Genomic DNA, 14,058 nt, shown 5'->3' with positions numbered 1-14,058 from the left:
GACGGATGAGGGGCTCTGACAGGACGAGAAGAATGAAGTAAGGAGTCTGCTTTATCTTGACTAAATGCAGGTAACTCTGTGAGATCTCTGTCAGACATAATAAGTACTGTATTTCTGGTGTCTTGTTAGAAATCTGCCAGAGCTCAGCTCTGTAAGTAGTGACTTCTGTTAGTAAGCAGGCTGGGCTGAGGTGCTGGGTATTTGTTACACTAGCTAGCTAGTGCTGAAACTGGTTCAGACTGGCTCATCTCAGAATGCTCATCTCAGAAGGCTGTAATAGTAATGAAGCATTCAGTAGGTGTCTGGTTTCATATGCAGAGTAATGCTTCTGGTGACACACAGGCAAGTGTGGTACTCACGTTTCTGAAGCTGCAGATTCATGGAAATTTACTTTCTGAAGCTGTATATTCCTGGAAATGTACTTTCTGAAGCTGCAGAGATAACTGTGTGATGGATAATTGGAAATTTACTTTCTGAAGCTGTGACTCATGGAAATTTACTTCAAGTACTTCTTGGAAATTTACTTTCTGAAGCTGCAGAGATAACTGTGTGATGGATTATTGGAAATTTACTGTTCTGTCTCAGCATCGATTGTACCTGTGACCTTCTTGTAGACCCAGTCTGTAAGTGTGTGCAGCAGGTTGAATGATGGCTTTAACAGATAGTTTACTCAATGAATAAAGACTCCAGAGGTGTTCTCCAATGCTTCTTTATGCTTCAAGTTAGCAAAGGCATAAACATAGAGGCTTTTCCATAGGTACATTTCCAATGAAGTTACACAGCTTCCACACTCTGCAGTCTCCTCATAACAACAAAACAAAATGGGAGTTACAGCAGGAAAATGGAGGTGGGAGCAACCAACTAGCCAGAAACAGCAGGGGTGTAAGAAAGATACCAATAACATAGCATAACATAACATGTAATAACAACTGCTAGACAGTTCAAGCTGCGTGGCAGCACACAGGATAATACATAGGCATCCTTTAAACTTTAAAACGCATTTTGCAAGCTATTGCTCACTTCTTCAGGAGTGGATGCGTATACAATGAGTCTATAAGATAAAATATCAATTTAAGAATATACATCACAATGGTAGATATTGTCTAGCAAATAATAGGGGGCCCTATTGGGGGAACCCCATACTTACAAATCGGCTGAGCCAAAACACCAAAAGCTGATTAACCAGAAGGTGGAGCCCTGGGAGCTGAAGGAATGGGACCAGCAGAGACCCGCCAGGGAACAAATGAAAGGTGAGCATAACTGAATGATAAGGGTGTGTCCCTTTGTGTCCCACCATAGGAAGCTGCTTGATCCTGAGTCAGGCTGTGTGTGTCTATCGACACGCACAGTGCGCCTCGGCCTCACTGCCCACTCTTTCGTCACAGGATTTGATTGACAGCAGCAAAAGCCAATGGCTTCTCTCACTTAGTCCTGTGAGAAAAAAGCCAGAGAGCAGTGCAGCTGTTCTCGAGCACAGTGCTGGGTTGAGATTGGGTTCAGGTAAGGGTTTGAGTGGGGAGGTGGGGGTGGCTGGAAGAGCGAGCTGCACATAAAAGTTTTTTTATCTTGGTGCAGAGATTGCATTAAGGTAAAAACCCTTTAGCCTTCACCCCTTTAATGGCACCCCTGCTTTTCTGCTAAAGAGCAGCGAGTTTTTCCTGTGGGTTAGAAACATGTACGATTATGCACATGTTCCCAGCCTGGATTTACAGTATGTGAACATACCCGTATAGACCAACTGAAGGCTCCTGTATGAATTAATTACAGGATCCAGTTGCAAGTGGATGTACAAGCCTTATAAAGTAAACAAAAGATAATTCCTTCATCCCAATTAATCCAAACCCCCCTCCATTTGTGTTTTACATGCTCTCCCCTCCCAGACACTGCAGCTCACAGTGGGGGTGGTTTTAGCAATTCAGGCAGTGCACTCAATCCAGAAAGATCTAGGATTGGGTGTGGCCGGGAGCTGATTGACAAGCTACAGGCAAAGTATCAGCAGTGACAATGTTGGTGGTCATGCCCCCTTCAACATCTTCTCATCCCACTGTAGTGTGGGCAAAGCCCTACAACCTGGTTCACACCTATGCAGGTTGCAGTTGATGCATATTCCAGGTGCATTTTGCGTTTTTCAATACACGCTTTGGATCTATTGAAATCTATGGAACCAAAAACCTGAAAAAAGTCCCTGGCCTTTTCCATAAAATGCACAGAGATAAATGTGACCCATAGGAAACCATGTTTAATGAACTGTAGTGTGATTCTGCAAAACTAAAAATGCAGTAAAATATGCATAGATGTGAACCAGGCCTGTATGAGGATGTTAACGCTGCTCTGATTTTAGGAACAGTGCAGCAATGTTGTCACCCTATTACAGGAAGTTGCATGAGGTGGACTTCAATGGTAGGACCAGTGGCGGCCCATCCATTGGGGGCGCAGGGGCATCCTATCCATGCGTCCGGCCCCCTAATCTACAGGCAGGGCACCGGACGCATGGATTCCAATAGAGAATTTTTTTTTGAAGCACATGATTAGAGCCCTGAGGCTCTAATAGGCTTCAAAAAAGGGTGGGCTCGGGGTGCAGAGCACTGCACCCTGAGTTCACCCACTTGTATGGCAATAGCGAATAAATATTCACTATTGTCACACTGACACTCCTCCCAGCCAATCAGGAAGAGGGTTGTGAGACCCCTTTCCCGATTGGCAAAAAGGTGAAGCGATCTTACTGGCCAGTGGCCAGTAAGAGGCAGAAAACACATGGCTGGAGGAGAAGTACAGCGGCTCAGCCATCCAGCACTCCCAGGCTCGGACAGGAGGAAGGAGGAGGTAAGGAGGCAGGCCATTCGGGGGGATGTGTTGCCTGCCGACTGACTGACCGACCGACGGGGGAGGGGGGTGCATTGGTTTGTCCCCCCCCCCCCGAATTACCGAGCACCAGCCGCCACTAAGTAGGACCAACTGTATCTGTGCTCCTGTTATTAACTGATGCAGTACAATTTTATAAAGGAAGGCCAAAATTATATTTTAATTATTAGCTGTCCAGCGACATACTAGTACGTCATTGGATTGGAAGGGTGATATGTCAGGCTTCACTGCAGCTGCAGCAATGATCAAGTTATAATTTTTTTAGTGCTGGCGATTACCTTTAAGGTAACAGTAATCATCACTGCCGCCTGTTGCTGCTCTTCCATGTGATCAGGGAACCTGGTAAGGATACAACCGATGGCATCTGGTTCCTGGGACACAGTAAGAGGCACTAATTTTGTTCCTCCCACTTTGTGATGTCAGAAACGGGACTGACAAGGGTTCTGTCACTTCCAGTTTCGGTCTCATGTAAACAAGTCGTTACCAGCTTCAACAAGCATCTGATCAAACCCAGATCGGTTGGAGGGCCCCAGACCCCAGATCTCTCTATAAAGAGGACCTATCAAGACCCATACATTCACAAGGGATGTTGTTCAGTCCTTATAATAGCAATAAAAGAGATTTAAAAAAACAATTACGGCTACAGTGTAGTAAAAAAAAAAATGCAAAGTGTTTTTAAAGGCAATTTTTTTTAATAACAAACATGTTACACTTACCTGCTCTGTGCAGTTGGTTTTACACAGAGCGGCCCCGATCCTCCTCTTGTCCGGTCCCCCGCCGGTGCTTTTGGCCCTCTTCCCCCTGCTAAATGCCCCTATAGCAAACCGCTTGCTATGGGGACACTTATGCGTGTTCACTCCCGAGCCCCGCTCTCTGTTTCCATAAGACACAGAGAGTGCAGCTCAGCCTCACCCCCGCTCCCCCCCTGACTGGCTGTGATTGACAGGAGCAGGAGCCAATGGCCCAGAAAAGACGCTACTCTCATGCACATCCCTGGATAGAGATCAGGCTTTTGTAAGTGTTGGGGGGGGGGGGGTGCTGATGGAGGAGCTGCATGTAAATTATGTTCGCACCACACAGCTATTGCAGCGAACGTTATAGTGAGAGCAATGATTTTAGCACCAGACCTGTTGTGTAACTCTAAACTGGTAAGCTGTAAATGCCGCCTATGGAGATTTTTAAGTACTATAGTTTGCCACTGTTCCATGAGTGTGCTCAATTTTAAAGAGTAACATGTTAGGTATCTAACTACTCAGTGTAACATAATTTTTCTATATTTTACCAAACAATTGGGTATTATATTGTGTTTTGTGCAATCAAATTCACTAAAGTGTATTTTTTACAAGCAAATTACTGTGTGACATAAAAAAAATTGCAACACCCACCATTTTATTCTCTAGGGCCTCTGCTTAAAAAATATTTAAAGTTTGGGGGTCCTAAGTAACTTTCTAGCAAAAAAAAATTAGATTTCTACATATATGTGAGAAGTGACAGAATTGGCCCTGTATTGAAGTGGTTATTAAAAGAAAATAATTTGCAGCAATTACACAAAGTATTTTAAAGTTAAAGTATGATTGTAATATTCAACACAGAGGAGAGCTGGCATATGAGGAGCATGAAATTGTCTTAGTCCTGATATGTATGAATACAAAAAAGAAGAATGTCCAAGGTACTTTGTAAGACACAAACCACAAGGTATAAAATTTAATACATTTTAAACACTTTGGTACATACAATTGAAATAATTCTAGTAGACATAAGTACATAGATATATGCATGGGTTTCCATAGTTACATAAATCAAAATATGACTGACAATCCAAGGTCTAAATATATATATGATAAAATTTTCCTACGCGTTTCGCGAGACCCTGCTTGCTTCCTCAGGAGAAACATATATAAATGCCTGAAATTAGAGACAGTTGTTAAGCCTCAGAGCAGAAAGGAAGGATAAGAAAGGAAGAAAGGGGGGGACTGGGGGGGAGCAGGCAAAAAATGGAGAAGAAAGACCAAAACATACAATTATGTATATAATAGCCCTAACAAACTTCCAAACCAGAGTGGACAGTCAAGCAGATTCATAGTTCCCATAGGACTCCTCATTGGAGATGAAGATGAAGGAAAACAGAAAGAGATCCCCAAACGATCCATGTAGTTTTCCCTGGGGGCTCTGGAGGGGAGGGGGCCAGCCAGACAGGCAAACATCCAAAAAGGTGACAGGGTGTCACAGTGGTCAGGGATGTACAAATACTAAAAGTTGGAAAACAGCAACAGTAAAGCTCAATAAGGGTGGTCCCAGTAGCAAATAGAAAGCTCCTAAATATCACATCCCACGTGTAATAGTGCAAAAAACAACCCAGTGTAAAGGCAGGAGTAGTTGATAATGAAGGTATGAAGTGTAGACAGTATTAGAAAAAAAAAATAATTGATTGCAATATTCAATTTTAGAGAAAACACAAACATTTGTAGATGTGGGAAGAAGCCAGACCAAAGACTACCCAGTCCTGGAATTGCTTAGTTCTCTGCAATTGTTGTCTTGCTTTATTCTTCAATAAAGCTAACATAAATACAGCCCCTGTAAGGAAGATCCAGCCTTTCTATTTGTAATGTTTACCATTAACACGGAAAGTGAAAGTAGAAGAAAATCCCAAATCTTCCAATGGGAACACATACACTTCTGATGACCCTGGTGACAACCAGAGATTCCCTCACTTTGGAGGGATTTCCTCTCACTTCCTGTTTTGACTACGGGACAGGAATTGAAGGGAAAACACATTTTGCCCATAGTTCTGCTTTAAAGTGCTAAAATAAACATTCTTCCATAGCATTTTGGTAAAAACATGCCTTACTGTTTTAGGTTAATATGTTGAAAACTATGTATGATACTGACTGTGTTGTCTTTTTCATGGACCAATCATAACAATAATATTAATAAAAATTTAAAAAAATAAAACCTCTTAAATCTTCACTTCATTATAAAGTGTAATTGCTTGTTTTTAATGTCTTAATGCATCTAGCTTGTATGGGACCATTCCTATTTTCTTGGGTGCGCTGTAGCCCACTGTTCTTCCAACAGTTCCTCTACTCTCATCTATGTGTGTCATTACTGCCCAGCGTAAGTACATTTAATATATTTTTATTTTATTAAACAGAAATCCAACTAAACATATTATGTATGCACTTCCTGTCTCTGGGTTGTTGGGTTAAAAACCCTAGAAGGAGGAAATGAAAAGAGAGGAGCTGAGACCACATGTCCATGGAAAAGGTGCTGTAGAATCCAGGGTTATAAGGGTCTCCATATCTGGTACAGCTGTGCATGGTAGCTAATCAGCTTCTAACTTCAACTTATTCAGTTAAGCTTTGACAATAAAACTTGGAAGCTGATTGATTTCTATGCAGAGCTGCACCAGATTTTGCACCCTCCAGTTTTAGCCAAACAACACCAAAGACAGACATTGATTGCATCGCCCCTGCAACTGAACTTCACTGCAAAATTAAATTTCTGGAGGTATCTCTATAAATAACTATATATACCCGGGTATATGTGCACAATACCACCAGGGCTCTTGTTGAGCCCGTTACTAATAATACCTGCTTGTACATTGGATGCATGTACTTAATCTTTTTTTTTATATAAAGCTTGTATTATTTCTATACCGGGTAAACATCTATATATTTATGGTAATGTTATATGTCGGTTGCAGTAGTTCCTCTGCTCCAAATTACTTTGATTAGATTACTGATTAATTTCCCAGAAAGGGATATCCCTCTGTTCACAGAGGTCCTGTCCTGGGTGGAGGTACTGCCAACTTTATTATAAAACCCACTCTTCCACTTAGCAAAGGTTCTGGTTCTCTAATTTATCTATAAGTATAGTGCAAGTGCAATAACATGTTTAAGAAGGGCTATTTCTCATAACCCTCCTTTCTGTGCTCTATTTGGTAAGCCTGGCCAAAAACCCAAATAACTTTACCTGCAAACCTATATGCCAAAAGCATAGAAGAGCAACTAAACTAATAAGGGGATTGGAGGACCTTAATTATGAAGAGCGTTTACAATCACTTGATTTATTCTCTCTGGAGAAAAGGCGCCTGAGAGGGGACATGATAGCAATTTACAAATACCTCAACGGTGATCTCAGCATAGAAAAAAAACGATTCATTCGCATGGATTGCATGAGGACACGAGGCCATACAATGCGATTAGAGGAGAAGCGTTTTAACCTCAGGCTATGTAGGGGGTTCTTCACTGTTAGGGCTACAAGACTGTGGAATTCTCTGCCACAAGAGGTGGTTACTGCGGGAAGTATGGCTACTTTCGAACATACATCTCAAGGATCAGAACATTCAGGGGTATGTGGAACGATTGCAACCACACGCACCTACACAGGTTGAACTGGATGAACTATAGTCTTTATTCAACCTCAACTACTATGTATTATAGGTTGGCAACACTATGCAAAGTGATTGTCTCACAATGCTTCTATCCCTACCATCAAAAACAACATGTGGACAGTATTACTACTGTAATGTAAAAGGAACCATTTGCTGGGCTGCATGATCTTCACAAGTACAGCTAACTAGCTGGTATAGTATTTAACCCATTTCTGTCTGGACACAGTATGGTTCCTTTGACCTTCCAGGGTGCTATAGAGTGACACAGAATCATCCTAAGGGTACACACTGGAGCTTCCCATTTTGTGTGAGCACACAGCGAGAGGCTCCTCTGTTCATGGCCAGCCAGCACCCTCTTAGCTGTCCATCCCATACCTCTTTCAGGCCTTGCGGCTATGGACCCCAATGTCAGCCTCACACATATCTATTTCCAGAGGACATTACTAGTTTGAGGTTAGGAGAAAGATATGTCTACATAGCAGAAGCCTTTAACTCAGGGGTGTTAAAACCTTTGACCTTCCAGAGCCACATTGGAAGAAGAGGAATTGTCTTAGGCCACACATAAAATACAATAACAATAAGGATAGGTAATGAGCAGAAAAAAGTTGGACAGATCACTGATGTAATAATGTACCTACCTGATTATTAATACTTAATTTTTTGTAATATTTTGTATTAAAAGTAAAAGTAAAATAAATGCGATATTTAACACCATTTTTTATAAACGAACACATCAATATCTGGTTCGATAGATGGAGTAGCAATTCTTAATTAATTTCTTAAGGGCTCATCAGATATTTTGCCCTTCGTGTCTCTCATCCTTGAAAATAGTTGCTCAAAAATATAGGTGGTGCCGAAAAATGATGACATGAATAAGGCGTGATTGTGAAGAGTGGGAGATTTTTCTTTGGGAAGATAAAACGTATAAAAGTCCAGTAAGGAGACACTGTAAATTTTTTCTTGGGCCACATGTGTCCAATAGGTGTAAATGCATTTTTACAAAAAGCCCCCCAAAAAGTAACATTTTTAAGCAAGTTTACAATTTTTTGATTGGCCACATTCATAGCTGTCCTGGGCCGCATGCGGCCCATGGGCCACAGGTTGGACACCTCTGCTTTAACTATTTCCTGAAGGCAGTTAACATACATATTTACATACTTCAACCAAATCAGCATTGAGCGCATATTCCATAAGTTACATACACTAAATAAAATGTAGGTGTGAGAGAAGTCAAGTCGAGGAGCCTATGCCTTTTAAGGGACTTTGCCAGATTCCAGTAGCCTACGTAAAATCAGAAGTCTCAACGGCCCTGCACTTTCCTCCCCTGCTTCCACCTTAAGGCTGGGTTCACACGTATGCATTTTTTAGTGCGTTTTGCAGTTTGCAGAAATGCACTACAGCCGTTTAACATGGTTAAACATTAGCAGGGATGGTACCTCCCAGGATCACATACCACTACACTAACCCATCCTGTAACCTTAACACTAACCTTCACACTAACCCCTCACTGTATTTCTAAGAACTCACCCACTAACCCTCCCTGCAACACTAACTTTCAAACTAACCCTAACACTAACCATCACACTAACTCTCCCTGCAACACTAACTTTCAAACTAACCCTAACACTAACCATCACACTAACTCTCCCTGCAACACTAACTTTCAAACTAACCCTAACACTAACCATCACACTAACTCTCCCTGCAACACTAACTTTCAAACTAACCCTAACACTAACCATCACACTAACTCTCCCTGCAACACTAACTTTCAAACTAACCCTAACACTAACCATCACACTAACTCTCCCTGCAACACTAACTTTCAAACTAACCCTAACACTAACCATCACACTAACTCTCCCTGCAACACTAACTTTCAAACTAACCCTAACACTAACCATCACACTAACCCTCCCTGCAACACTAACTTTCAATTTAACCCTAACACTAACCATCACACTAACCCTCCCTGCAACACTAACTTTCAAACTAACCCTAACACTAACCATCACACTAACTCTCCCTGCAACACTAACTTTCAATTTAACCCTAACACTAACCATCACACTAACCCTCCCTGCAACACTAACTTTCAAACTAACCCTAACACTAACCATCACACTAACCCTCCCTGCAACACTAACTTTCAAACTAACCCTAACACTAACCATCACACTAACCCTCCCTGCAACACTAACTTTCAAACTAACCCTAACACTAGCCATCACACTAACTCTCCCTGCAACACTAACTTTCAAACTAACCCTAACACTAACCATCACACTAACCCTCCCTGCAACACTAACTTTCAAACTAACCCTAACACTAACCATCACACTAACTCTCCCTACAACACTAACTTTCAAACTAACCCTAACACTAACCATCACACTAACTCTCCCTGCAACACTAACTTTCAAACTAACCCTAACACTAACCATCACACTAACCCTCCCTGCAACACTAACTTTCAAACTAACCCTAACACTAACCATCACACTAACTCTCCCTACAACACTAACTTTCAAACTAACCCTAACACTAACCATCACACTAACCCTCCCTGCAACACTAACTTTCAAACTAACCCTAACACTAACCATCACACTAACTCTCCCTGCAACACTAACTTTCAAACTAACCCTAACACTAACCATCACACTAACCCTCCCTGCAACACTAACTTTCAAACTAACCCTAACACTAACCATCACACTAACTCTCCCTGCAACACTAACTTTCAAATTAACCCTAACACTAACCATCACGCTAACCCTCCCTGCAACACTAACTTTCAAATTAACCCTAACACTAACCATCACACTAACCCTCCCTGCAACACTAACTTTCAAACTAACCCTAACACTAACCATCACGCTAACTCTCCCTGCAACACTAACTTTCAAATTAACCCTAACACTAACCATCACGCTAACCCTCCCTACAACACAAACTTTCAAACTAACCCTAACACTAACCATCACACTAACTCTCCCTGCAACACTAACTTTCAAACTAACCCTAACACTAACCATCACACTAACTCTCCCTGCAACACTAACTTTCAAACTAACCCTAACACTAACCATCACACTAACTCTCCCTGCAACACTAACTTTCAAACTAACCCTAACACTAACCATCACACTAACCCTCCCTGCAACACTAACTTTCAAACTAACCCTAACACTAACCATCACACTAACTCTCCCTACAACACTAACTTTCAAACTAACCCTAACACTAACCATCACACTAACCCTCCCTGCAACACTAACTTTCAAACTAACCCTAACACTAACCATCACACTAACTCTCCCTGCAACACTAACTTTCAAACTAACCCTAACACTAACCATCACACTAACCCTCCCTGCAACACTAACTTTCAAACTAACCCTAACACTAACCATCACACTAACTCTCCCTGCAACACTAACTTTCAAATTAACCCTAACACTAACCATCACGCTAACCCTCCCTGCAACACTAACTTTCAAATTAACCCTAACACTAACCATCACACTAACCCTCCCTGCAACACTAACTTTCAAACTAACCCTAACACTAACCATCACGCTAACTCTCCCTGCAACACTAACTTTCAAATTAACCCTAACACTAACCATCACGCTAACCCTCCCTACAACACAAACTTTCAAACTAACCCTAACACTAACCATCACACTAACTCTCCCTGCAACACTAACTTTCAAACTAACCCTAACACTAACCATCACACTAACTCTCCCTGCAACACTAACTTTCAAACTAACCCTAACACTAACCATCACGCTAACTCTCCCTGCAACACTAACTTTCAAATTAACCCTAACACTAACCATCACGCTAACCCTCCCTACAACACAAACTTTCAAACTAACCCTAACACTAACCATCACACTAACTCTCCCTGCAACACTAACTTTCAAACTAACCCTAACACTAACCATCACACTAACTCTCCCTGCAACACTAACTTTCAAACTAACCCTAACACTAACCATCACACTAACTCTCCCTGCAACACTAACTTTCAAACTAACCCTAACACTAACCATCACACTAACCCTCCCTGCAACACTAACTTTCAAACTAACCCTAACACTAACCATCACACTAACTCTCCCTACAACACTAACTTTCAAACTAACCCTAACACTAACCATCACACTAACCCTCCCTGCAACACTAACTTTCAAACTAACCCTAACACTAACCATCACACTAACTCTCCCTGCAACACTAACTTTCAAACTAACCCTAACACTAACCATCACACTAACCCTCCCTGCAACACTAACTTTCAAACTAACCCTAACACTAACCATCACACTAACTCTCCCTGCAACACTAACTTTCAAATTAACCCTAACACTAACCATCACGCTAACCCTCCCTGCAACACTAACTTTCAAATTAACCCTAACACTAACCATCACACTAACCCTCCCTGCAACACTAACTTTCAAACTAACCCTAACACTAACCATCACGCTAACTCTCCCTGCAACACTAACTTTCAAATTAACCCTAACACTAACCATCACGCTAACCCTCCCTACAACACAAACTTTCAAACTAACCCTAACACTAACCATCACACTAACTCTCCCTGCAACACTAACTTTCAAACTAACCCTAACACTAACCATCACACTAACTCTCCCTGCAACACTAACTTTCAAACTAACCCTAACACTAACCATCACACTAACTCTCCCTGCAACACTAACTTTCAAACTAACCCTAACACTAACCATCACACTAACTCTCCCTGCAACACTAACTTTCAAACTAACCCTAACACTAACCATCACACTAACCCTCCCTGCAACACTAACTTTCAAACTAACCCTAACACTAACCATCACACTAACTCTCCCTGCAACACTAACTTTCAAATTAACCCTAACACTAACCATCACGCTAACCCTCCCTACAACACAAACTTTCAAACTAACCCTACACTAACCATTACACTAACTCTCCCTGCAACACTAACCTTCAAATTAACCCTTTCTGTAACATTAGCACTAACATTTACTGCAATACAAATTCTTACACTAATCCTTCCTGTAACCCTGACGCTAGCCCTTCATGTAACCCTCCACATCAACATGCGGTCCACTAATCCACAAGCACCGGTCCCATATTTGCAGATTCTTCTCATACTGTTGTTCTTTAACACTGATCAATAGGGCAGCCAGGTAGGGTTTTTTTTTTTTTTTTTTTTTTTTTGGAGGAAAGACATACAAAGTGTCTTGTAGCAAAAAAAAAAAAAACAATGCTAAATAGCAAGTCAGTGCTGAGTCTCTCTTTGTGTGGGGTGAGTGGTCTTGTCTCCGACTCCTCCTGTAGTTTTCTGCAGCCAGCCTGTAGTGAGTGGAGTTGTTGGGTTCACCCCACAGCTCTGCTCTCTGCACAGGCTATGTACAGCACAGTGGTGATGTCACTGCTACTTTTACAAGGTAATATTTGGGTTTGCAAAGGCACTCAGTGCCGGTTCAAACTTCCGCGTTTGCGGAGATCGCATGTAATTCGGATCGCACTGCTCCTAATTACATGCGATCTGATGTGCGGATGCGAGTTCAGCCATACACTTTGTATAGCTGAATTCGCACTGTATCCGCACCAAACACGCACATGAGGTTTTTTTTGAGCCGCAGTAGAATCGGATCGCATAGTGGTTCACACTTGTGCGATCCGATTCTGTGCGTACTTGCAGATCGCACTGCGATATGCGATCGCAACTGGGGGTGTCGTTAACTTTTAATTGACACCCCCTGCGTATCGCATATGGCAGCGTGAACTGCCAGATGTGCGGATGCGATGCGGGAACACGCTGCATATTCGCAGCGCTCCCGCATCGCAGAAGTGTGAACCGGCACTCAATGAACATAACAAATGTATAACCCTTGTGATTTTTTGAGGAGTCTATTTAAAGAGTTCAGCTTTAAACATTTATAGTAACAGTAAAATATTGCATATTGATGGAAGTAAACTTGCAAACCAGATTTCTGAAACAAGCAAGATAGACGTCCAATATTTATAGATTTCTAAAATGTGTGCAATGCATAATGTAAGAAAAAAAAAAATATGATTAACAAATGATATTATCTCTTTCAAAGGGGCAATATTAACTCCTTGAATTTTCCATATAAACTCGGACAGCCTTGTGAAGAATGTAAAGAGTCTTGTTCAGATCACCTATGCAGTAAGTTGTTCTAACAAACATGTAGACGTACGTTATATAAAGGCAGCAGCTTTGATAACATCCATCAAACAATTCTGATTTAAAGAGAACCTACAGGGAAAAAAGAACCTGCAATAGAAAAGTCATGCACAGGCTGTAAACCTGTTATACATCGTCAATTTTAGAAAGGTATAGAAGGGGATTTTTCAGGTGCAAAAGAACCATATATATGTGTATATATATATAGACAAAAATGATCTTGTATATTAAAAAAAAAAATACAAATTTTACTTTTATCTAAATAACAAATAGTATATTTTTTTGAAAATAAAATTTGTATGTTTTTTATACAAGATCATTTTTGTATGTATATATATATATATATATATATATATATATATATATATATATAGTGCCTTGCGAAAGTATTCGGCCCCCTTGAACTTTGCAATCTTTTGCCACATTTCAGGCTTCAAACATAAAGATATAAAACTGTAATTTTTTGTGAAGAATCAACAACAAACGGGACACAATCATGAAGTGGAACGAAATTTATTGGATATTTCAAACTTTGTTAACAAATAAAAAACTGAAAAAATTGGGC

The 14,058-nt window shown here is 41.1% G+C and overlaps 1 protein-coding gene across 1 annotated transcript in view; it reads left to right on the top strand.

Annotated features, from left to right (window-relative positions):
• The window catches only part of LOC309548878 (cysteine-rich secretory protein 2-like), a 146,564-nt gene that overhangs the window by 94,864 nt on the left and 37,642 nt on the right, over positions 1 to 14,058 (top strand). The window contains exons 6-7 of the mRNA XM_082248808.1: positions 5,879 to 5,976; positions 13,390 to 13,475. Of these exons, the coding sequence (XP_082104934.1) occupies positions 5,879 to 5,976; positions 13,390 to 13,475 (184 nt within the window). The remainder of the gene's footprint in view (positions 1 to 5,878; positions 5,977 to 13,389; positions 13,476 to 14,058) is intronic.

Source organism: Pelophylax lessonae (genome assembly GCF_965119305.1).
Source record: "Pelophylax lessonae genome assembly, chromosome: 3".
In the NCBI taxonomy this organism is placed as follows: domain Eukaryota; kingdom Metazoa; phylum Chordata; class Amphibia; order Anura; family Ranidae; genus Pelophylax; species Pelophylax lessonae.
The sequence above is the reverse complement of the archived record's forward strand: the minus strand, read 5'-3'. Positions and strand labels throughout refer to the sequence as shown.